Source organism: Microcaecilia unicolor, chromosome 7 (genome assembly GCF_901765095.1).
Source record: "Microcaecilia unicolor chromosome 7, aMicUni1.1, whole genome shotgun sequence".
Taxonomy (NCBI): domain Eukaryota; kingdom Metazoa; phylum Chordata; class Amphibia; order Gymnophiona; family Siphonopidae; genus Microcaecilia; species Microcaecilia unicolor.
Window position 1 is genome coordinate 235031327 of NC_044037.1, and position 26899 is coordinate 235058225.

The following is a 26899-nucleotide window of genomic DNA, read 5'->3' on the forward strand; positions in this document are numbered from 1 at the left end:
ACTTCTTATAACAAATCCAAGCTCACAGCAAGTTTATATTTCCCTGTCCAAATTGCCTCAGGTACAGCTTAGACTGAGCAAATCACTTCAACCTCTGAATAAAACAGTGTGTAGATAGGAGAAGCAGGTTTTGAGCACCGGCTTGCTTCCTGCTTAATCACCAAGCTTCTACTGTAACCTTTGGTGTGACTTTGCTAAACTTCCACTTTAAGTGAGGGGCATTTTTGCCAAGTCTGTTATAGTTTCATGTAGGTGTCTCCATTCTTAGAAATCTGATGCATGAAAGGAAGTCAGTTATAGCTTCTCTCTACTTTTAATATAAAGTACTAAGATTACCAGCCTAGACTTACTGTAAAATTGAAAGCAGGATATCTTTTCAGATGCTATAAATCATTCTATATTTATCAAGCCCCCAAAAAAGCTAATCTTTGGTTTGGTTCCTTGCCGAAGTGCTTGAATTTTCCAATAACAAGATTAGATTACTTTAGATTGATGCAATAAGAGAATAAAACATAGAAAGCTGTAAATTCATAGCTATTTTCTTTACTGTCCTTAAAATTGATCCTAAACTGTGTAGTAGGAACCGCTGTAGATAAGTGTATCATTAGGAGTAGCCAGATGATTTCAGAAACGAGTTGAGATCTGTGGAAGCCAGGATTCAAATCCCACTGATGCGCCTTGTGACCTTGGACAAGTCACTTAATTTAAGTACAGAATTTAAATTGTTCACCCTCTGGATACAGTTATCTACTTATGGTAACCTAAATGTAATCTTGTCTTGTGCTCTGCTTTGTACTAGGGATGTGCATCTATTTGAATAATACAGAATATGTCAACCCCCCCCCCCCCCCCCCCCAAAAAAAAAAAAAAAAGTTTCAGGTTTACATGTGCTAGCAATAGTGCACCCTCTTCTGAAGGAGAGCACGCTCACACTAGCAATGATATTGCTCCCATTATTGGAAGGGGGAGAACAAATTGAATATTCCCACAAACAATGCAAGAAAACTATGAAACTTTTTGGGCTGTACACCCCTACGCTATACTTTCTGTGATTGAAAGAATGAATATAAGTACAGATAGAAAATTACATTTTTATATGTTCTGTTTGAAAATGTTAACATTTTTGAATGGGTAGCAATTTGTCAGCTAGAGACTCCTGAGTTCTGACAATTAAGAAATTCTTTACTAATAATGTAATCTATGGATGGTGCTTCTTGGGACAAGAGTAACATGCAAGCTTTAAATTTTAGGCTAATTCTGTTGGCTAATGATAGAGCATTACCATACAAGAGATCTGGGCTTGATTCCAAGACCTGGCATTAGATCTTTTAGCTGGTGGGGTTTGAGGATGCCGCAGAGTCCCAGGCATTGCACCACAGCAACACGTAAGGATGAGAGTTGGTTTGTGTTTTCTGGTCCTGAAAGGAGCTGCAGTCTGTAACCTCCTATTGAAGGATTATTATTGCACTGGCAGTGTATAATAGTGAAGGGAATAACAATTGTGGAACACACTTGATAGCTGCAAATTAAAGCTTGTGATAATATAGTAGTAATTAGACTACATTTTGGTTAGCACCAAGCAGAAATAGTTGCCTCCTTCCCTCTCAATATTATGTGCATTGTTTTAAAAAAGGCTTATATCATACTTGCTGTAAAATATGAAACTACTGCTGCTTATTTAGATCATTTAAAGAGCAAAACTAGATGACTATGTGAAACAGTTTGAAATCATGAAAGTCATCCGACAGAAGGAAAGGAAAGGCCTTATTACTGCACGATTATTAGGTGCTTCAGTAGCAACGGGAGATACCTTGACATTTTTGGATGCACATTGTAAGTATATTTTCACATTTCTTGAATTCTCCTTTCATAAACTATCAGTGTGAAATATGCTTCTTTTTAAAGTCTAGTTATTTCAAAAATAACATGTCACATAGTGGTCACAATTTGATTTTTTTTTTTTTAATGAGTTAGCCATCTTCAGAGTTGTCATGTTGAGCATGATGTTCTATATAGACCTTTTTACTTCTAACATTTCACTCTCTTAATGGGAGCTGGTGAGTTTGAGAAGGGTGCTGGAAAGAAGAATAGAATGTGTTTAGTCTTTCCAGTGCTCAACCTTCTCCTTCTCCTCCTCTGCTATAACACCCTGTTCCTTATTTTCAGCAGCAGATGAGTCCAGGAACCAAGTGGGTTATGTCTGTCCACCAGCAGTTGGAGATAGAAATCGCTGACTTTCATACAGTCATATAACACCGCTAGCTCTTCAGTGAGTCAGAAATATCTCCACCAGGGGATAGATGGCTCTCACTAGCTCCTGGCTTTCTCTGTTGGGTGCTCCTGACCTGGATCTCCTGGGCAGTTGAGCGTGGGGGTGCTCTGGCTGTGTGGTGCCAGCTTTGAGGGTATACCTGGTCCATCTGGGAGTCCCCCTGGCACTGTTTTTTTTTTTTTCAGCGTGCTCCTGACCTGGGTCTCTTGAGTAGTTGAGTGTGGGGGTGCTTTGGCTGTGTGGCGCCAGCTTTGGGGAGTGTACCTGATCCTCCTGGGTGTCTGCCTGCCACTGTTTTTGTGTGCCCACTCCTCTGTGCGACCTTATTCCTCTAACACATACACAAAAAAAGGAAACCCCTTTGTTTTTTCTTGTTGGGGATTCTGTCAGGAGGTGGCCTGAGTGTTTTGGTCCCTGTGTATGATCTTTTGACTGGCAGGGCTATGAGGAACTGCCTGCCCCTTAAAAAAAAAAAAAAAAAGACACATTTTTCAACCCAGCAGTTGGTGGCGTCCTTGGAGGGGCAGGAGCTGACAGAGAGCACACAGGAGGACTCGTGCTGTTTATGTGAGTGGAGCACATGGTTACTGGGGTGAGTGTGTTTCTTTGCTTTTTTTTTTTTTCACCTTGCGGATCTAGCGGCAGAGCCCAGGCAGTGCTGCTTGTGGGGCGGATAGCTCCTGGTGGCTTCAGGGATGGTTGCATGGATTCCACCGTGGTGGGGATGACTGAAAACATGGTGCCTGCCAGAACGGGACTTTCCCCGCGCTTGCTCTCTTTCTCTGTAGGGTAATGTAGCGCCCTCCGCGACCATTATGTCAATGCTTCAGGGCATTTGACCTCTGGGGGAGCTGTGGATTCTTACTGTTCCCGCACCCTTGGTGGTCTCCGATGCGGAGAGTTTGGGGGGCTGTTGTAGTTGGGACTCCGTTTTCCCTCAGGTTTTGTCCTTTTGCTTCATCAGGCATTACGGATGAAGCAGGTTCAGCAGCAAGCGGAGATTCTTAAGCAGGATTGCCTCAGGGTCCCTGCTGAGCCTTTGCCACTGGACCCTAGGGTAAAAGGTGGTGGCTGGGTTCTCATGTATCAGAGGTGGGGTTAATGGTCCCCTCCCCTTCCCCATGGTTTGGAATTGGCTCTGAGGGGCCAGTCTCTGCGGGGGAATGACTTGCAGGAGAGTGAACTGCTGTTTGTGGAGCATGGTGACCCCTCGGCCATTAGGATTTTTCATAAGGAAGTGTTGCCCTATTTTTGTCCACGCCCTTAAGGCCCTTAATATTGCAGGTGCCCGGCTATCAAGGAACTCATCATGGCACACTGTCACACTGGATGTGGGGCTTAGGGTGGGGAAGGCCATGGCACGCCTGTATCAGGTGCCCCAGACCTACTTGGAGAAGTTGCAGCTCCCGCAGGTGGACACCCTTTTGGTAGCAGCAGTCACCAAGAAGATGACACTGCCAGTGTAGTATGGCATTTCTCTAGAGGATGTGCAGGATCAGAAACTGGAGGTGTCCCTGAATCAGGCCTTCAAGGTTTTGGCTGTTTTGCTTCAGGCCGCCATCTGCAGCTTCTGTGTGGTAAGTCTCCTGGGCACAGCAGGCAGCGGATTTGGTTTCTGTGGCAGAGTAGTCTGGGATGGATTTCCCATCCCTGGAATCAGACTTGGCCTTTTTGGCAGATGTGCTGTATGATCTCATGCATTCATCTGCTAAGCAGATGGTGTTGGCAGTAATGGCAGCTGATGCTGCTTCTGTGCAGCGACTTACCAAGCTCCCCTTCCAGGACCGTTTGTTGTTTAGAGAAGACCTGGAAAATCTGGTCAAGGATTTGGGTGATTCCAGGATGCAGTGATTGCCAGAGGACCGGAGGAAGCCAGCTTAAGGAAACCAGGAGATATTGGTCGGGTCAAGAGACTCTGGCTTCAGCTCCCTCGAGGTTTTTAGGGGTTCAGGTTTCAGCAGTGGTCCTCCTTTTGTGGTGACAAGTGGGGTTCAGAGACCGCATCCCGGGCTGCTCCTCTGGCACGGACTGCACAAGATGGGGCACCGGGCCTCTTATTAACTTCATGTGTAGGGGGGGTTGGCTGACCCTCCTCTTTGAGCAGTGGGCCCACGTTACGTCGGACCAATGGGTTCTCGATATTATCAGAGATATTTTTTTTTTTTGTGGACTCCCCTTGCAGAGTGCCTGCCAAGGGCTTGATGGTTCTCGCCATGCTGGCAACCTCGTGGGAACTCTGCGCCATGGATCCTGTTCCACAGGGGGAATGGGGTCAGGGGTGCTATTCCCTCTATTCGGTGGTGTCCAAAACAAAAAAAGGAGGTTCCCACTGGCCAGTGTTGGACCTAAAGCACGTGAACCATTTTTTCAAGATACATCATTTTTGGATGGAGACTCTTTGCTCTGTGCTGGCGGCGGCACCCATCTCAAAGAAGCATACTTGAACATTCCCGTTTGGCCTTCACATCAGCATTACCTGCGGCTTGCTGTGTTGGGCCACCAGTTCCAGTTCCAGGCCCTTCCCTTTGGCTTGGGGACAGCTCCCAGAACATTTTTCAAGGTCATGGTGGTAGTAACAGCGTTTCTCTGAAGAGAAGGCATTTAGGTCCACCTGTACATGGACGTCTGGCTTTTCCGAGCATCTTCAGAGTGCGAAAGACGGGAGGCCACCTCCAAGGTGGTGGAGGTGCTGCAGTCACTTGGTTGGGTTATCAATATGACCAAGAGCCATCTGATCCCTTCTCAGATGTTGGAGTGCAACTCAGGGCAAGGCATTCCGGCTGCACTCATGGGTTGTAAAGCTTCAGGGGCAAGTTTGGGGCACTGCTCAGGTTGCCATGCCCCAGGACGTGGGACTACATGCAGGTACTTGGGTCCATGACGGTGACCATGGATGTGGTTCTGTGGGCGAGGGTACATATGCACTCGTTGCAACACTTCCTGGTGAGTCAGTCACCGGTTTCAGAGGATTATCAGGTGAAGCTCCGGTGGACCTCGTGCGCCCAGCTCAGTACGACATGGCGGATCCAAGAGAGCAATTTATGGAAGGCGGATGCCAGCCTGTCTTTTTAGGGAGCACATTGCCGACACTCTAGTGTGAAGGGACGGTTGGTCAGCAGTGGAGGTGCAGTGGTCCATCAATTGCTTAGAGCTCTGGGTAGTGGCCAGGATGTTGGAAGCGTTTCTGTTTCTAACCTGGGACCAGCCGGTACGGGTTCTCTCTGACAAATACGGTGGTGGTTGCTAATATGGATCAAGAAGGGGGCACATGCAGCACGACCCTAGCAGTGGAAGCGAGTCTGCTGTGTGTGTGGGCAGAACAGCACTTGCTTCTATTGTATGTGGCCCACATCGCAGGCCACCTCAACGAGGATCTGAAGGCGACGAAACAGTGTGACAAGGCGGTGGCCGTTGCGAGAAGGTTGCTAGGCTGTATAGAGAGAGGTGTGATCAGCAGAAGAAAGGAAGTGTTGATGCCCCTGTACAAGTCATTGGTGAGACCCCACCTGGAGTATTGTGTTCAGTTTTGGAGGCCGTACCTTGCGAAGGATGTTAAAAAATGGAAGCGGTGCAAAGAAAAGCTACGAGAATGGCATGGATTGACGTTCCAAAACGTATGAGCAGAGACTTGCTGACCTGAACATATGTATACCTGGAGGAAAGGAGGAACAGGGGTGATATGATACAGACGTTCAAATACTTGAAAGGTATTAATCCGCAAACAAATCTTTTCCGGAGATGGGAAGGCGGTAGAACGAGAGGATATGAAATGAGATTGAAGGGGGGCAGACTCAAAAAAGATGTCAGGAAGTATTTTTTTCACGGAGAGGGTGGTGGATGCTTGGAATGCCCTCCTGCGGGAGGTGGTGAAGATGAAAACGGTAACGGAATTCAAACATGCTGGATATGGCATAAAGGAATCCTGTGCAGTAGGAATGGATCCTCAGAAGCTTAGCCAAATTGGGTGGCGGAGCAGGTGGGGAAGAGAGGTTGTGGTTTGGGAGGCGAGGATAGTGGAGGGCAGGACTTATACGGTCTGTGCCAGAGCCAGTGATGGGAGGCGGACTGGTGGTTGGGAGGCGGGAAATCCTGCTGGGCAGACTTGTACATGTCTGTGCCCTGAAAAGGCAGGTACAAATCAAGGTAAGGTATACACATATGAGTTATCTTTGTTGGGCAGACTGGATGGACCCATGCAGGTCTTTTTCTGCCGTCATCTACTATGTTACTATGTCCAGGTGGACTTTCTAAGCAGAAGTGCATTGGAATTTTAAGGAATGGTCATTGTCCCCAACAGTGCTCCAGGCTATCACTGATTGGTAGGTCATGACATCCATGGACCTCATTGCAACCCGAAATAACACCAAGTTGTTGTGGTTTTTCAGTCAAGGTTGAGAGCTTGGGTCCAAGGGTCGTGCTATATCACTGTGTGAAAGTCGGTGATCTCTATCTCCACCTGCTGGTAGACGGACATATCCCACTGTTCCTAGATTCATCTGCTGCGACAAAAGGAAAATGATCAGGTAATGTTCCCTTTTGGCTTAAACTGTAGGCAGCACTGTATCCAGAGCTGTGCGAGCAGTGCAGATATGGAGGGGTACAAACACTGATTACAGCTCACTATCTTCTCTCATTGGTGCCGGCAAAGTAAGTTGGATAGGAGGCACTAGTGGGCAAGCCACACAGGGTACAGCTATAGCTTGGTACAGTCCTGAATGTTGGTGCTGGATTCTAATCTGAACCTCCTGAATGGCCCCATGTAGAAATGTTGTAGGACACTGAGGCTGGCCTACCTAATTCTAATATTGTTAAATTTGGGATGGGATAGAGGTATATGGTAGGAATACTGGAGGTTTCTTGAATACATTTCTTTCCTTTTACTAGGTGAATGCTTTTATGGTTGGTTAGAGCCTTTGCTGGCAAGGATTGCAGAGAACAACACTGTTGTAAGCCCTGATATTTCATCCATTGACCTTAACACCTTTGAATTCAATAAACCATCTCCTTATGGACATAATCATAACAGAGGGAATTTTGACTGGGGATTGTCATTTGGATGGGAATCTCTTCCAGAACATGAGAATAAAAGGCGAAAAGATGAAACCTATCCTATTAAGTAAGCAATTAACTGGTAGATATGCAGTGTTTCTATGTGCCTTGTACTTATTTTCTAGGTAAAAGTTTGAAAATGTATTGTTTCGTGTCATTACAAACTGCTGCATTTGCTGTATAGAAGCGAATAGTAATAATGATAGTATGCTTGTTCAGTGCTTTCATTTATTGATTTTTGTATTTTCTTGATTCTGACCATTTAATTTCTATTTTTTTAAATAATTCTTGAACTGTAATTCCTTTTCATCACCAAAGGATCAGTCCAGACTAATGGGTTATTCCCATCTGCCAGCAGTTGGAGATGGAGAGCTCAACTGAGCTGTGCTGTGCCTTTTAGTGCTATGTGCATCCATTCTTAGTATCTCTCTTCGAGAGCAGTACGAGAACAGGGTTAGAGGAATGCCGCAGAGATCTCTTCCAGGTCCATGGGGATCCAGCAAGGATGGACGCAAGTCCTGCGAAAATGTAGTTCCAGGCCAGCCTACGTATCCATTTCTTATGCCATGGCAATTATAATGTTATAATCCCTATAACTGTATATATAAGATCATGAGAAATACTTTGTTATATAGATTTGGACACTGTTTGGAAGAAATCTCCTGCTGATTATGTCAATGTTTGGGACATGATTTTGGTATGGCAATTATAATAGCACTAAAAAACAATTAATGGATATGGTTGAAGGCATTGAAATCCCCATAAGCACTGAGAGGGGACGTTATCAACATGAGCTACTGTTAAGTTGGGTTACTTTACTACAATTTAGGTTATTTTAGTACAGGGATGGATGGGGATGGAGAAGATTCCAGTGGGCGGGGGCAGGTTAAATTCCGGTGGGGATGGGTGGAATTTCTGTCCTCATGCAACTCTCTATCTCCAGCAGGCAGAGAGCAGCTTGGTGTGCATCTGACTGTTCTTGTGATGGTTTCCTGGCAGCCTTGAGAGTTTCTGTTGGGTTGAGGGGCTAAGAAGCTGTAAAGCTCTCTCCCTAGGGTGTAAACCTGGTGGTGCCAGGTTCCTCTCCTCTTCCCCCTTCCTGTTATTTTTTTTTCCTCCTGCCTTCTCTTAAAAAAATAAAGCAAAAAAAAAAAAATCCGGTAACATGGTCAGTTCCTCTTGGGGGGAAGTTACTGCATCCACTAGTGCCTTTGAATCAAACACAACAGCAGACCGTTTCAGTATGGTGATGGGTACTGGAAACTAAGTTCTAATTTATTATGGCAGCTGACTTGGTTAAGCCCAGTTCCTGGTGTGGAAGCCGGTGAATAGTGTTGGGACAGGTTCATTCTACTAGATCCCTTTCCACATCCTTTGTAGAGTCACAGGCGATGCCCGTAGATGAGATTTGTAGGTCTGCAGCATAGTTGTCTTGTCATTCATTCTCAAAACATTAACCTCTGGATGTTGCAGCTAGAGCAGAAGCTTGCTTTGGGGCTTCAGTTCTCTTGGCTGGGGAGTCTGTTCCCCTCCCAACTTGAGGACTGCTTTTCTACATCCCATTAGTCTAGACTGATCCTTTGCTAATGAAAAGGAAGAAATTAGGTCTTACCAGCTAATTTTCTTTCCCTTCGCAAAATGGTGGTGCCGAGCCCCTGCCCAATGCATCCTGGGATGCACAGGGCGGAGCTAAGCACCATATAAGGATTTGTTTTCCTTATATGGTGCTTAACCCCTCCCAGTGCATCCCACAATGCGCCAGGCAGGTTCTGGGCACTGCCATTTTGTGAAGGTGGGCCCAGAAGTAGGAGGGAGGAGATGTGGCTCCTGCCCTCCTGGCTTCAGTGTTTTAAGGTATGGAACAGAGAGGGGAGGGGGGGTCACTTGACAGGTCAATTTTTGCTTTGAGGTGGGTCTGGGTCCTCTGAACTCCAGTGGACACCCTCTTGAATCCCCCCACACAACTCTACAAACTCCATTGTGGGCAAGCTATCAAATGCATTTGACAGTTTTGAGTCGCAAATATAAGTATAGCTGGAATGTAACCCTTATTTTCCCCATATGGACATTGTTTCCAGTATTTTGCAAATTTACAGTTTTTATAAACCATACCATTGCAAATAGCAAGAAAACATTGTACTTCCAGTGGCCCTAAATTGGCCTTGGAGGCCCATACTATGTGGATCTGGTTCATCTGTTGGTGGACGATCCACATCCTCTTCCCAGAGGTTACTTGTTCAAGCTGGGTCCAATAGAAATAGAGGATCTGGATCCCTTCTTTTGTATGGTTTGGTACTTGAGAAGTGGTGATTAGCAAGGAAAGATTTTTCATTCACAGTGATTTCCACATCTCTCACTTTGGCTTATTTCTAGATTTGAAAGGCCTGTGAGAGCTGATCAGTCAGCATTCCCTTCTCCTTGAAAGGTGCAGGTTTCTATGTATACCATGAGATATGTCTACCCTCCTTTGTGGATGGGGGTTTGGCCTCGGTGGATGTTCCACTTGTGAAAACTCCTGGCGGCAGAGTTGTGCTTAGGCATTTCCAGGAGATAAAGGGTTTCGTCAGAGATGATCTTTTCTTCTCTTCCGTGGCCCTAGGAAGGGCCAGGCAGCATCCAAAACTTCCACTGTGTGTCAGATCAAGGCAAGCCATTGAGGCCACCTATATTTGCAGGAACTAGAGAGCACCTCCCAAATTGAAAGCTCACTGAACTCATGCTCAGGTAACCTTAAGGGCAGAGGCTCCAATGGTTTCTCTGGAGGATATCTGCTGGATGACAATGTGGTTTGTCACTCCATTCCTTTGTGAAGCGTTATAGACTGGATGTGCTAGTCAGAACCCAGTCAGGCTTTGGGAAAACTATCATTCAGGACGCCTTGTCTTTCTCTGCCCAGTGAGTCTGCTTGGGTACATCCCACTTGTTCAAGATGGTGCAGCCCACACTCTAAGGAAGGTGAAATTTAGTCATACCTGCTAATTTCCTTTCCTGTAGTCAGGCTGTTCCATCCTCAACACTCTCCCTTGGAAGACTGCAGTTGTTGGGATTCTTGGAGATCTTTTTCTCCAGTGGTGGTCCAATTAAAAAAAATAATTTAAAAACCCCAGCAAAACAAAGAAAATGAAGCTGCCCATTTTGTTTTTCCATAGCTACAGTGGTTGATGGGGAATGGGTGTGCTTTATGGGACCGTCTGCTGCTTTAACAGAGGCATACTGGAATCTTTTCAGTCAGCACCAGCCCTCCTTATACCAGTAATGTTGCTGGAAAAGATCAGTTTCTCTACTTCCATCTGCTAGCAGGAGGAGATAACATTTGCTAGTTTAGGAAGTACAGCCCTACTAAAGCAAAGAAAATTTAATAGGTATGAATACATTTCACCTTTCATTTTGTCTTTAAAATGCTTAATACATATTGGCCAAAGTGCTGTCTTTGATACAGCATTGAGGGCCAATGCAGAAAGCCACATGGTAGAGCGACATCCTTATAGCTGAGCATGTGGCTTCTACTGTGAGATTAGCAAGAAAATATTTCATGGTGATGTAGTAAGCTAATGATTTGCAATTTCAAAGCACATGGAAGTTGCGTGCTAATCATGGAAAGCCTGCCAGAGAGATTTGTCACACAGGTCCTTGGTGGTAAGGGCAGCTTAATTGTTTGCATGTCCATAAAAAATGAAAGTGCTGACAAAGGTCTGTATATGAAGTGCAATGTTGTTCTGGGCATAAATATTAGTCTTAAAAAATTGGTCACACACACAATTTTTGTAAGGCTAATATTTATGTGCAGAACAACATGTACAGATGTGTGCTGGCACTTTTATTTTTTTCAACAGTGAAGCTACTGTTATCTCTGTGTATGGCTGGTGTTAAATTCTCTCAACCCTTCTGTGCTGCCCTAAACCTAGGTGGATTTCTTTCATTGTGCATATGTTAAAATCCTCTGTTTACTTCTGTTCATTGTGGAGGAATACCTAAATTTGCCTTATTTAACCGTTCGTTTTAACATTTACAGTACATATGGGTGCACAGTATGTTAACTGTCACAGTGAACTCCTTTCTGCTTCATACAGCTAGTAACATGTACACAGAATGCTCATTAACCACACACTTCTGCCCTTGGTAGCTTTCTGTATGTTGATTATCTTCTGCTGTTGCAGCATTAACCATGTTAGCTAATCCCTTCATGTTTTGGGTTTTGAATAACCTCATGTCTAACAGTGTACTAGGAGCATATTGTAGTATTACCAGGTGGATTCAGGCATGGCTGGGCTCTAGGCAACTATCTATTTAGGGAGGCTCCTGTCAGATGTTTTAGTTCAGCAGTTTTCAACTGATGTGCTGTAAGAATTTTGCTCTGGTAAGCTAGTTATTGCCCTGCAGAGAAAAGAGCAGGGCAAAAGAGAGCGGCTGTAATGTGCAAAAGTCTTGCTGTTCATCTTCCATACATCCCTGTGCATTGTCTTCCAGCTGGCAAGAGTTACTGAGCAGGACTTCTTACCTGTTGATGCTGTCTTCTCTGCTGTCAGAACCTTGAAGGTCCCCATAGTTTTCCAAGACACTTGACCAATTTCCAACTGGAGAGGAAGGGACAGCTATAAGTGCACTGCTCATTGACTCCTTTCTGAAGAGAATTAGGAAGAGTGAAGTAATCATGCCAGGGGGTGAGGAGCAGTGGCACAGCAATGGATAGGCCTGGTCTCACCCAATTTGTTCTCGGGCCCACTCCAAATTCTGGCACCCTTGTTAGGACTGGTGGTGATCCCCAAGCCCTGCCAGCTAAAACTAGCAGCTAAAGGAACATGTCACTCTCCTATTTGCTGCAGCCAGCTGCACTCTCCATGTCACATGTGCAGGAGGGGAGAGGCTAGCCCGATGACAACTTGTGGACAGTGTCACTGGCTGTAGCAAGTAGGAGCGTGACCTGTTTTGACTGCCAGAGGATCTTGTCAGCTGGTGGGGCTTGGGGATCCCTGCCAGTTAAGGTATTATTTGTTGGGGGTTGTGGGGGCAGAGAACACTGAGGGTGGAGGGTGGAATTGTATGCCCACACACTCTGGGCTTGGGTCCATCCAAAGTAGTATGTCTGGCTATGCTACTGGTGGGGAGATAAGGAGGTTTAAATTCATCTTATATTATGGTGGGACAGCATACTTGTTTACTTAGAACCCACCAAATTTTTAATCTTTCCCTGGACCCAGATCATCAAAGACGGACAAAACCAGTTCTGTTTAACAATTGAGGAGACTTGCAGCCTCACATTTTGGGAAGATGCATCCCACTAGATATATTGTGTTGAAGATGTTAACTTTAAAACAGGACTGAATGTTATGCTGTCTAGCTTATTAAAGAAACTTTGCCACTTAATAATCAACCGATGAAGCTAATCTTCTGCATTTCATGTCTAGAATTCTTTTTTTAATAATGAGGGTTCCAGAAACATAGGAGGGTAATAAAGGTGTATTACAGCCACAATGCACATTATTTGCCTCTTGATGCATATTAAATGGCAATATTAGATACTGTGGGATACACCACTGAGGCGTCAGAATCCTCCCTGTGATGTGAACTTTGAACTGAGCAATTTGGATTTGCTTCTTTCCTGCACACTCTCTAGGGCTTTAAAATTGATGCAGTTTTGCTGACTGAACTCGCAGCTGTTTCCTGTCATTCCTGCTTCCATAGTGGGAGTTGTTGCTGATGTCAGCAGGAGGTGGCCGTAGTAACCAGCCCACCTCTGAGTGTCACGCCTCAGGCGTCATGCCTAAGGGGCACGTCCCTTAGTGCGACCCTTCATGTGGTACTTTGTCAGCATTTGGAGGCCTCGCACCATTGCTATTTCTATATATCCTCACCCTAAGCCTGTTATTATTCTAGCTGAATAATGAAATTACAATTGCCTCTTTTTTTATTTTGTTTTCATAATGCTTATCACATATTTGCTTTCGCAGTGATGATGAGTGCTTGTTTCAAAGTATTCCTTAAAGAATGCTAAGAGTCCTGCTATATTGTTTAATTTCTATTCTCATTTTATCTAGACAGTTCATTCTACTAACGGGTTTGATTCCTATTTTGCTATCCCAGTGATATATTCTACAAGATGTTATCCTTATTGGTTACCAACTTATCACCAAAGGAATCCCTCTGGTTTTGCTCTTAGCTATTTGAATAGCAATGATCTTATCATTATGCCTTCTACTAAACATAATTCCACCTGCTGCTATGAGCTTCACACAGTTTACTTATTTAACCTTTTATTTGTAGTCGTGAATTTAGCCGAGATAGCCTAAACTGTATTCAGCCCACAGAAGACAGGTTAGACATAAGAAAATACCTCATCCATAAAGGATGTCACCAGATAAAATTATTGTAAAGTGTGGTGTGAAGATGAAAAGCTGCGAAGAGAATCAATAGATGTTACATGTTCTCAGATAACACAGACAGGTAAGAATGAATAATCTATTCAATAAAGCATTAGTGAATTTATTGCACTGAAAATTTGTTATAACTAATTAAAATATTAAAACCATTTAAATATTTTTAAAATATGCAATAAATAATTAAAATTTCCTTCTGGATCCAGACTTACAATACTAAGGTTTGTTTCTCTTTCACAGAATTTTGTATTCTTACAAAGAATCTTTAGGTAAGTATTGCACATGAACTATATTACTGAACCTTTAAGTTAATAAAGCTAATAGAACTTCATTTAACAATTAAATTTTCTTTCCCTTACAGGGTTTACTTTAAAAGTAAGTATGATGTGCAAATTTAAGAAATGTACTTTCATGAAAATTAAACTATTTTAACATTTCTCTTTCTCTTTTCTAGGATTCCAGGTCTTTCCAGGTAAGTATAGGTAAGTGTAAGTATTAGAGCAAGTGCATAGTGCTTCTTCTTTACTTATCTCTATTGCTTTCTTGGTTCTTCAGTTTTCATCTGTCTTGGATGTCTTGGCCCCTGTCTTCTCCCTAAACCTTCACTTCAAATAAAAATAACAGGAAAGAGACTATCTCCCTTCGGTGTATGTATAGCTGTGAGTGTGCCTGCCTGTCCCAGGAACCTTAAACTGAGAATTCTAATCTAAATAAATAAAAAATTTCTGATCTGGTTTCCTGACTGACTCTAATAAACTTTTAACTCTTTAGTCTAGCTATTGAGAGCAGGTCCTCTTCATTGAAGCAGCTGTGTCCTTGAAGATCTTCAAACATTCATACAACATATACACAGCTCTCATTTAATTCACACAGAACTAGGAGGTTTGATTTTAATTAAATCCTTTCTTTTTTTTCTCTCTCTCTCTCTGAGTTCATATAAATTTAATGTCTGTCAGGTTCTGACTCCTGACATTGAAACTGGTGTGACTTCAAGAATTTTTTTATAAAGGCTTAATATTGTTTAAACACCAAGGAATATTTTCCTCTTTTAGGAACAAAATTATATCAATTCCTGTAATAATTTCTTCAAACTCAATGAAGTATTTCTAAATTTCAATACCTGCACAGTACTGTTCTGAGGAAAATATATTTTAACTATCAGAATTATATTCCAAGTGTTTCTCAAATGCTATTAATTTTTAAGTATTTAATCTATCTATAAGCTTTCTCCCTCTAAAGAAGAACTAAAACCTCTCAAACTTTTACAAACCTCCTTATAGTATTTAAATATTCTCACTTATTGTATACCCAGACACTCTTTTTTTTTTTTTAATTATTTCAATCAAAACTTTCTCATTTATTCCTTTCTATTCAACCCATCAGACAGACAGGTCAGGATAAACCTCCTCTCTCCTTGAAGTCTTCCGTTGCTCTCTCACCAGCTGTTTCTTGTTTGGCTGCAGTACTCCAGTTAGGAACCTATCAGAAAGCTCCATTCAAACACACATCTCCATATTAACATTCCATTATGCATTTTTGATTAAAAATACTATTCTCAAACCTTCATTTTTTGGATTTTAACTACATGACTCAGATTAGCGCAGTGCCCTAATGTCTATTATGTAAAAAAAATTTCCTTTAAATTGATCTCCAAATAGTCAAATTAGAACCTTATAAAATTGGACTAATTTGCATACAATTACAGCTCAAATAAACCCATGGCCAAAATCTACAATTTTCCTGCACCTAAATCCTATCATTAAAACTTTTGCAAACACTTTTAAAATTTATTTTTAATACTTAAGTTTGGAAGTGTCAGTGCAGGTCTCCTTAAGCTTTACTGCACCTACGCCCAAATTTGTGCAGCTTTTAGGTCATCTTGGCAACCAGGATGTCTCCAATAGCCCCCTTTCCATTTCCCAGCACCCACTGGGGTAAGATTAATTTAAAATGCGCCACATGCGCATGCTCCATGCATGCGTGATTATATTTAAGGCCCGATTTTGGCTGTACCAAAATGTTATTAATTTAACCCCTCTTGGGGTCAAAACAAACTCCCCCTTATAATATTTTAAAAAATTATTGGTGGTTCAATGATCCCCGATGCTCCGGGACAACTCCTGAGTCACCAGACAGATTTCCAGCACTGAGCATGCGCATCTGATGTCACTAATGATGTCAGCGCGCCTTCCAACATCGCAGATGCAGGCACAGCGATCCCCGGAGTCCAGCATGCCCCACAAGCCCAGGAGATTTTCCTGCCGGCCCTGCCCAGCCTTCTCTTCTCCAGCATCAGCCCAGGAATGCTGCGGATCATGCTGGAATTTTTTTATACTGGTAACAACAATGCTAAAAACGTCTCTAAAACCTTTTGTAATAAACGCCACTTGATTAAAGTCCCACTGTCAAGCAACTTGTTCCTATTTTCTGTCTGTAGGTTATGTCAGTGCTCGATCGGTTGTTAAAGCTGTAATTATTAAAGATTGGATAACTGATGCTCAATTTGATTTTGTTCTAATCTCTGAAACTTGGCTAGTGGTTAGGGTGGTGGACTTTGGTCCTGAGGAACTGAGTTCGATTCCCACTTCAGGCACAGGCAGCTCCTTGTGACTCTGGGCAAGTCACTTAACCCTCCATTGCCCCATGTAAGCCGCATTGAGCCTGCCATGAGTGAGAAAGCGTGGGGTACAAATGTAACAAAAATTTAAAAAAAAAAAAATAGATGTATGCCATCCAGTTATTCCCTCTTCATTTCCCTAGAGCTAAAAAAAAGGGGGGGGGGGAGGTGGTTTAGCTATCGTCAATAAACCTTTATTTGTGGTAAAAACGATCTCTGAATTTTGAATCTCCTAATCTGGAAATTGCTACTTGTTCTGTATCTTGAGATTCTATCTGCCTTCTAATGTACATAAGAACTTAAGAGTAGCCATACTGGGTCAGACCAATAGTCCATCTAGCCCAGTACCCTGTTTTCCAAACAGTGGCCAAGCCAGATCACAAGTACCTGGCAGAAACCCAAATCGTGGCAGCACTCCATACTACAAATCCCAGGGCAAGCAGTTGCTTCCCAATGTCTGTCTCAATAGCAAACTACGGACTTTTCCTCCAGAAATTTGTCCAAACCTATTTTAAACCCAGATACCCTAACTGCTGTTACCACCTCCGGCAAAGAGTTCCAGAGTTTAACTATTCGTTGAGTGAAAAAATATTTCCTCCTATTTGTTTTAAAAGTATTTCCATGTAACTTCTTTGTGTGTCCCCTAGTCTTTTGGAACAAGTAAAATAATCAATTTACTTCTACTTGTTCTACACCACTCAGGATTTTGTAGACCTCAATCATATCTCCCCTCATCCAATTTCCAAAGGTCTTCCTGCAATATTTCACAGTCTGTTTTAACAACCTTGAATAGTTTTGTATCATCTGCAAATTTGATCACCTCACTCGTTCTGATTTCCATATCATTTGTAAATATGTTAAATAGTACTAGTCCCAGTATAGATCCCCCTGCGGCACTCCACTCTCCTCCATTGAGAGAAATGACAATTTAACCCTACCCTCTGTTTTCTGTCCAATAACCAATTCCTAATCCACACCAGAACCTTGCCTCCTATCCCATGACTCTTTATTTTTCTCAGGAGTCTCTCATGAGGAACTTTATCAAAAGCTTTCTGAAAATCTAGATACACTACATCAATTGTCTCACCTTATCCACATGTTTATTCACGCCTTCAAAGAAATAAAGTACGTTGGTGAGGCAAGAATTCCCTCGGCTGAACCCATGCTTATTCTGTCCCATTAAACCATGTTTGTCTACGTGTTCTATAATTTTATTTTTTAGTGTCCACTATTTTGCCTGGCACCGATGTCAGGCTTACCAGTCTATAATTTCCTGGATCACCCCTAGAATCCTTTTTAAAAATCAGCATCACATCAGCCACCCTCCAATCTTCAGGTACTATGGACGATTTTAACTACAGGTTACATATTACTAACAGCAGATCAGTAATTTCCTACTTGAGTTCTTTGAGTACCTTTGGAAGTATGCCATCCAGTCCATGTGATTTACTATTCTTTAATTTGTCAATTTGGCTCAGTACATCATCCAGATTCACCGATTATTTCTTTCAGTTCCTCCGCACCATCACCTTTGAAAACCATTTCCGATACAAGCAGATCTTTTACATCTTCATCCGTAAAGACAGCAGCAAAGAATTCATTCAGTTTCTCTGCTATGGCCTTGTCCTCCCTGAGCACCCCTTTTGCTCCTTCATGATCTAACGGTCCTACAGATTCCCTCACAGGCTCTCTGCTTCTAATGTACCTGAAAAAGTTGTTACTGTGAGTTTTAGCCTCTGCGGCAAGTTTCTCTTCATATTATGTTGCTTCTTATTTTCTTCATTTGGATCCTTTTTCCATTCTTTGAAGGACAATCTTTTGGCTGTAATAGCCTCTTTTACTTCACCTTTTAACCACATTGGCTGACGTTTTCTCTTCTTTCCACCTTTGCCAAATACGTGTAATGCATACGGACTGGGCTTCCAAGATGGTATTTTTGAATAATGTTCACGCCTGATTTAGTGTCCTAACCCTTTGCAGCCGATCCTTTTAGTTACTTTTTAACCATTTTCCTCATTTTATTATAGTCGCCCTTTTGAAAATTAAATTCAGCTATAGTAGATTTCTTGTCAGGGTTCATCCCAGATAGTAGCTCATTCTTAATCATGTTATGATCACTGTTTCCCAGGAGACACAACACCGCCACCTCTCGCACTTTGACCTCCATCTTACCCTAACACTTCAACTTTTATGCAGCTAACTTTCCTCTTCAGCTGAAGGAGCTATTTGCTGATCTGGATAGATGGGAGGGGCTAAACCTCTCATGGATGGAGCAGATAGTGCAACTTTGGCCAATTAATTTAAATGCAGATATCTTTTTATGGCCCTTCCTCTCCCTATTCCAGAGCAGTTCTTTCTTAAGTTGTGTAAATGAGCTTTTGCATATATCTGGAAAAGATGTCCACTGAGGGTTTGGAGACAGATCCTCTATCAGCCCAAAACTAAGGGAGGTATGGGGGTCCCCCATTTAAAATTGTATTATAGAGCGGCTGAGCTCCATAGTTTGGTGAAGTGGTTATCCAGATCTTCAAAAGCGTGGGTTTGGGTACAACAATCCTGAATAGGTGCTGTCCCCCTCTGGTCAGTGATATGGCTTCCTAATTGAGATTTAGCAGGCCTTTTGAAATCCCTTCTGCTAAGTCTCTAGTTTCCCCTGCACACCTGGTATGGGATTAGATCATCTTTTTTCCCTAAACAACTTTATTTTTTGCAGATAGCTATTTGCCGGGCCCGGGGGTTTTGCCCAGTAGTCTAGATGCTACTCATCAGTGATAAGCATCATGGGCTTTTCACTTTGGGTCAGATTTGGGAGGAGGGAGAGTTTTTTTTTCCTTTTCAGATTTGCGGGGGAATATGGATTGGTGGAGGCTGACCACTTCTACTGTTGGAGGCTACGGGATTTTGTTATGCGCAGGATTCGTGGAGAATTGGCACTTGAGGAAACTCAATTGGAGAGAGTACTGAAAGAGGTTGGAGCCTGGGGTAGTATTACCCAATTTACCAGGCCTTGCTGTTCTCCAAGGATCCTATATACAAAAATGGGAAGAGGATCTGAGTATACATTGGGATTATGCACAGTGGGCAATTTACTTTTTGGTATTTGCTGAGTTTCATAGCTAGTAGTTTAATGGAGAATAGCTATAAAATAGTGTATCCCTGGTATTTGCTTTGCTCGTGTTTTTAAAGCTGTGTCTGGGGCATGCTGTAGATTTTGTGGGCAACAGGGGACTCTGTATCATATATGGTGGTCTTGTCCTCAGGTGCAGGCCTTCTGGACCTCCATATTACAAACCTTACAGCATATTCTCCAAGTGGGCAGAATATTGTTTGCTTCATTTTAAGACTGTGGATATCAATAAAGAGTTGCATTATCTGGCTACTAGCTTTTTTTGTGGCTAGCAAACTAGTGCTTGCGGCAGCCTGGAAGAAGCCGTTTCCACCATCAGTTGGCCAAGTTCTGCAGAAGATGGATTATATATACCGGCTAGTTGCTGTCTTTTCATAGGACATGGGACATCTATCAGCACTTGCAAGGAGCACCCAGTCCGTCATAATGTCTATAAACTGTTGTTGCTATATGAATTTGATGGAGGCTGTTGGAGGGAAGAGTAGTATGTTATGCACGTGTCTCTGGGGGGAGGTGGGGTTGGGCAGGATACTGATAAAGAAAAGGGGGATATAGGAAGGAAGGGAGGGTTATATTGAAGCTTTGTTTGCTTTATGCTGTTGTACAAATCTTTCAATTAGTATTATAGATATATTTCACAATAAAAGTTTTGAAAAATAAATGCAGCCCTGGAGCCCGAAGCTTCTGGGCAGTATGAACAATGGTGCTTGCAAAATTGATCACAAGCAGGGTTATTCATGTACCACGGGAGTCACTGAGCTGTTACAGGTTAGTAACTTCCATGGTGAGTTAAGGTGCAATAAAACCCCAACTTTTACTGCACCTTAATTACTACCCAACTTAAGAACATAAGAATAGCCATACTGGGTCAGACCAATTGTCCATCTAGCCCAGTATCCTGCTTCCAACAGTGGCCAGTCTAGGTCACAAGTATCTGGCAGAAACCCAAATCTTAAAATTGTGTTTTTCCTCCTTTAAATCAATGTATTTCCTTGAATGTTGTAATGCAGTTGCCACACTTTGAATGAAGTAGTAGGGTAGATGTTTCTTTACACTGAAACTATTTATGTGCTAATTAACCAAAGTGTGTGTTTTTATTCTAGTTTTGGATGAAATTGGTTCATGGATGCAAATTATGACAAAAGTGAAAGATATAATTAGCCCAAGGATTTAGTTTCCTTCATATTCTGAAAGACAACAAAAAAATCACTGAAAAAAATGTACAAACAAATACTGCAAAAATCTCTGTGGATTGATAACACATTGGGGCAAAGGTTTAAGGAGCCCTTTTACAAAGCGGTGGTAAGCCCCACCGCAGGCTTACTGCTTGCCAATCTGGAGCTAATGCAGGCACTGGTGGTAGTTCCACCCACATCGTGTGGCATTTCAGGCACTTGCGGAAATATTGGAAAAATATTTCTGTAGGTGCTATAACCCAGCAGTAATCGGGCAACGCTGCGTTAGTGCAAGAGCCCTTACTGCCACCTCAATGGTGGTGGTAAGTGCTCCCTCCCCCTGCATGGATACATGGTAAGTGAAATCTTACCACATGGCCATTTCTTTTTTCTGCCTTTGTATCCACTGTGGATAAAATATGCAGCACAAAACGGCCCCTGCTGCTAGCGCAGGACCCCTTTTACCACTGCTTGGTAAAAGGATCCCTAAGTACTTTGTGTGCATTTTTTTTTAATGAATTCTGCTTTTTTTCTGTGCTTTCCCCCAGCTCCTAATAATTCAAGACATTACATCATTGACAGAAAGATTCACTTATTTCAGTAATGTGCAACCAGATTCACTTTTTATGCTACTTTTACCCAAAACTTAAATTTGGTTGTAAGCACAGTGCTCCCATAACACCAACCTATTAAAACTTGAGAAATCAGCTGTATAGTTAAGGCAGTGGGACCTGATTTAGCCTACAGAATACACAAATATAACCCCAACAGGTTACAGCTCATAATAAGCTGCCATCATACAATTTTCAGGTGGAAAAGTAAACACATTTTAAATTTTCTCCAAAGATTTCTCCATAATTTATTGCAGGGCTTCCCAAACCTGTTCTGAAGACCCCCATGACTAGTCATGTTCTCAGGATACCCATAATAAATATGCATGAAATCAATTTGCATGTACTAGTTCTCCCTTGTTTACATATTAATCTCATGTATAATCATTGTAAGCTTTCAGAATATCTTTTTGTGGGGCCAGGCTTAAGAAGCCCTCACCTGCTGGCTCTCAACATGTTGATGCAACTATTTTTGGTACATAAGAAGAAAGCTTCATACATAATGTGAAGCTGACATTTTTGTTTTATGTTAAATACTTGAATATATGTGAGGGATGTTACCTTCTTGATTTTAGGTGCTATTCCATCCCCCAAAGTTATATTTATTGGATCTTTTAAGTAATGTTCTTTCATTTGGGGGAATATCGGAAACATCTGAGTTGATTATAGTATAAAACATAATTTTAGTAAAATTTAGAAACACTTTGATACAAAAAAATAGAAAATAAGACGCTAAACTGCATATTATATGGTATACAGAGTTTTCACCTGTGTTGGCATTAGTAAAAGAATCCCATTGTAGTTTACTATCTGCATACTTTTTCACTCTCAGCCTACTGGGTTATGAAAATTATCCCAGGAAAAATACACCTACTGACCTGTACAGATGTTTTTCTTCCAAAAACCTATGTGCGTACTTCTGAAAATGCAAAAGTGTGCACCTAGTTCAAAATTCTGCCCTGGAGCCCCACTCCTACAGCAGATGGGTATGCATGAAACAAACCACATGCATACCTTTTTTCATACATATAGGGTGGCAGTTTTCCAGTAGCCCGTTTCTAGATATATTCACTATTTCATATGCAGATATAGCTTTTAAAAATTCTCTCAAATAATTTTTGTATTTCATAGACTATAAATAACATTTTAATAAGGATTTTTGCATTTCAGGTCACCCACTTTTGCTGGAGGTCTTTTTTCAATTTCAAAAGAATATTTTGAACATATTGGAAGTTATGATGAACAGATGGAGATCTGGGGTGGAGAAAATATAGAAATGTCATATAGAGTAAGTAGTGTTTATAGTTTTAAATCTTCTGTGCCAATGAAATGGTATTGAATAATGCCTATGAACTATAAACCATTAAGTAGGAGTTTATAGGCTACTACAAAACAGATGATTTCTGCAAGTTTTATTTGTTTGCAGTTTGAACTTTAAATTTGTTCATATATAAACAAAATTCCTGGCATGAACAAGCTGCGTAGGAAGAAAATATGCACTTATCAGTTGTCAAGTATTACTATATTTGTGTCTGAAATACTGTAACTTGAGTGTTTGTTCACCTTGGTCTGGCACTTAGCAAATACCTTTATATCACAAATGTTGGAGTTTGTCAGATAAAAAATGCTGTCACACAGGGCCTCCAAACCATTTTTTTAAAAATTGGCAAAAAACTAAACTCATTCTTCTTGTGTGGAATTGTAGACTGGTAATTGTCTAGAATTGGTAGAAAGTTTCATTACAATATGTGTGACCTTCTTTTGCCTTTCCCTCTATGAGTTACTCTCCTGAAATCGTTATCTTGAATTCAATAAGGAAGTCCTCTGAGTATGTTTTTGTCTAGTTCACATTCTTCTGTTCCAAAATCTTATTAGACTATTTGAGAGGGAAGACAATATGCCAAGAGAAGTTCCTGTAGAAGTTGAAGAATTTGAACACAACCTAGAACAGTTAGTTGGTCTTAAAAGGATATGCCACAAATGTTTCCAGGTTTACCAAAACTTGGACTTTCTACATTCTGATCAGCAGGCTCAACATGAAATAGAGATGTACTATAATCATGAGCTGCAAGAAGCTACTGCTTCAGTCACACTTTTCTGTGAAGTTACTTTTGTCAGCATTATGGAAATATATACAAACTTGGGCAACATGCAGTTGTCTTATAGTATATTGCTCGGCACTCCTCCACTCCACTCCCTTGAAATTTGGCCTTCCCTGTGAGGGGGGGGAGTTGAGGACATCCAAAATGTTTGAAAGAAGGAAGTCCATGCCTTCGTTATGCCTCCGCTGATGCACACATAACTCCCCTCCAGGGACCTGCATACTGCCCCCCCCCCCCCAACAGGGATGACCAAATTTCAAGGGAGTGGAGTGGCATGGAGGAGTGGCCTAGTGGTTAGCGCACTGGTCTTACAATCCAGAGGTGGCCGGTTCAAATCCCACTGCTGCTACTTGTGATCCAAAATCCAAATAAATAAAGGTGGTGTCAGAGGCATAGCAGGCATGGACGTCCTTCTCACAAACATCCACATTTTGGATGTCTTCAACTGCCGTCGCAGGAACGGAGGCATAGAAATATCCAGTGTACCTGAATGTAACTCAACTTGAGCTACTACTGAAAAAGGTGTCAGCAAAATCTAAATAAATAGTGAAGGACGTCCTAAACTGCCGTCGCAGGGATGGAGGCATAGCAAAGGAGGTCCTTCACCCATATTCTTAAAAAAAAAAAGACAAAAGTTTTTAAAGTTGTTTTTTTTCGGGGTGGGAGGTGGTTAGTGACCACTGGGGGAATCAGGGGAGGTCATCCCCGATTCCCTCTGGTGGTCATCTATTCATTTAGGGCACATTTTTGTGGCTTGGTCATAAAAAAAAAAAAGACCAAGTAAAGTCGGCCAAGTGTTCGTCAGGGACGCCCTTCTTTTTTCCATTATTGCTTGAGGATACCCATCTGGTAGGCACGCCCCAGTCCCACCTTCGCTACGCCTCCGACACACCCCCATGAACTTTGGTCGTCCCCACGATGGGAAGCAGTTGGGGATGCCCAAAATCGGCTTTCGATTATGCCGATTTGGGCAACCCTGAGAGAAGGACACCCCTCTCCCCATTTGTGTCAAAAGATGGCGCCCTTCTCTTTCGAAAATAAGCCTGTTATTGGGTCAGACCGATGATCCATCTAGCTCAGTATCCTGGTTCCAACAGTGGCTAATCCGTTCACAAGTACCTGGCAGAAACCCAGTTAGTAGCAACATTCCAAAGCTAACTAGTGCAAGTGCAGAAAAATACTAATATTATGTATGTATGACTATTATCAGGTGTGGCAGTGTGGTGGACAGCTAGAAATTCTTCCATGTTCTGTGGTTGGTCATGTATTCCGCAGCAAGAGCCCTCACACTTTCCCAAAAGGAACTCAGGTCATCGCTCGCAATCAGGTTCGCCTGGCAGAAGTCTGGATGGATGAATACAAAGAAATATTTTACCGGAGAAATCGAGAGGCAGCAACTATAGTTAAAGAGGTGCGTGCTGCTATGCCAGGCTTGCTCGAGATGAATTATTTGAAATATATTTAATATGTGAGAGTACCTTTTTTCCATGGAGAAGTAATGTTAAGCTTGCAGTTCTTTTTTTTTTAATATTGATTTTATTATAAATTTATCTAAAGCCAAGATAAATGGGCTCACAATTTATAATTTAAGAAATGAGGTGTAAAATCTTGGTATTTGTTTTTCTTCTTTTCCAATTGCCCTATTCTTTCTTCAGAAGAGATGGATTTTGGTTAGAGCAACAGAACTGTCAGATGCCTTTTTAAAAGATCTAGTCATCAGTTAAATGTTTTTTTCTTTTGTTTAATTTTCCTTAGGTTCTAAGCTGAAAAATGTTTGGCATTAAGGTTCTGAACCTACAGGATAATGTGTTTACATTTGTCTCATTAGAGATCATTTGGGGACATCTCAAAGAGACTCGATTTAAGACGACAGCTGCAGTGTAAAAATTTTACTTGGTACCTAACCAATATTTATCCTGAACTTTATGTACCAGATTTGAATCCTCTGATACATGGTGAAGTGAGTATATGTATCTTGTATTTTATTTTAAACTTGAAATCCTTTTATTGAATAAAAGTAAAGACAAAAATTAACAGTAGATGCACAGTGGTTCTTTTAGTGCACCCACCCAATTTGCAGGTCAAGCCATATACGCTTCTATCCCTACCCCACCCTTTGTGTAAAACACAAACCACAAGCCAGCAAGAGTTACTCATCCCTTTCTCAACACAAAATGCTACTCCGTCAGCATTGAAAACACCACCATCTCCTCTCAAATAGTGGCAAAGTGCAGTCAGTCTGTACATGTCATACCACTGGTCCAATTTTCACATCACCTGGATCCAATCCGGAGAATTACTCTGTTTCCAATGGCTAGTCAGGACTACCTGCGCTACTGTCATTCCCAGCTGGAAGAGTGTTCCCTCCCCATCAGCCAGAGTCAGAACCTTGTTCAACATGGCAACATCCATGGCTGGTTAAATCTCTTTTCGGAACATCCAAAAAAGATATGGAATACCTGTTGCCAATAAGGTTGCAGGACCAGGCAGTTCCACCACATATGATAGTACAATATGTGCCTTGATTCCCACAGCCCGTCCAACAACTATCTGTCCATTGCCTTATTTTTTCATAAGGGGATACACGCGTATAAAGCCAATGCATTAATGCCTTATATCTATTCTCAACAATCCAAGCAGACATTTCCAAGCACTTAATTAGTTGCCAGATTTCCTCCCATTCTGTCACACACATCTCTTTGCAAGGTCAATACAGAAGAAGAAGAGATGAAATCACAATATAGTGAAAACTCTTTCTGAACAAAAAGCTGACAATCTTATAGTAATCAAATTTGTTCAGTAGAATACAAAAAATCCCCAGGGGAAAAGCCTCGGAACCCTTTCCTCCACTCCTGTGAAACAGGAAAATGTTTGTTAAGAATATCAGGGTAAGGTTACTTCACAAGCATAAAAAAAACCCTGAGAAAAATTATGTTAAAGCTCCAGTTGAACTAGCTTTTAAAGAGTCTAAATCAAAATGGTGACAAAAATTAAACTTTCAAACTTAACTCAACTGCTGCAAACTGTGTGTTTGCAGCAGTTTGAGTGGGCGGTGAAGTACTATTAAATTTTCAAAACACAAATCTTATCATCCACCGAATACTCGGCAATTTTTACAAGGCTATCAAAAATATTTTTTAAAACATTTGCACAAAGCACGATGAAAAAGCCTCAGTAGACCCCAGCTGTTTTACATCATTATAGCTAATTGGGATTCAGTGTTGAGACAGTGACAGCGTTGTAGTGAAGAGTTTCTGAAAATATGTCTTCTGCTTATTAACTACTTCAAGTCCCTGAAGCAGAAACGAAATGCTGGCCACTGTCGGACTTTTGCAGTGATCATAAAACTTACAAGTATGTTGCTGTGAAAAAATGTGCAGTAGACCCTGTTATATATTTTTTTATTAATCGTATAGCAATAACGCAAAAGAGGTTTTTTTATGCTGATGATAGACACAACCCCAATTAACTATCTACTATAATAAAAAGCACCCGCAACATTCTGAAGCTGACTCCGTGGCTTCAGTGAAGGGTTCGTAAGTGTGTCGTCAACTTCGACTCACCATCTCTCT

At 41.9% G+C, this 26899-nt stretch overlaps 1 protein-coding gene across 1 annotated transcript in view; it reads left to right on the forward strand.

Annotated features, from left to right (window-relative positions):
* GALNT3 (polypeptide N-acetylgalactosaminyltransferase 3) overlaps positions 1-26899 on the forward strand; it is a 144465-nt gene that overhangs the window by 81560 nt on the left and 36006 nt on the right. The window contains exons 6-10 of the mRNA XM_030210083.1: positions 1694-1833; positions 7157-7388; positions 22396-22513; positions 24538-24738; positions 25156-25287. Coding sequence (XP_030065943.1) covers positions 1694-1833; positions 7157-7388; positions 22396-22513; positions 24538-24738; positions 25156-25287 — 823 coding nt within the window. The remainder of the gene's footprint in view (positions 1-1693; positions 1834-7156; positions 7389-22395; positions 22514-24537; positions 24739-25155; positions 25288-26899) is intronic.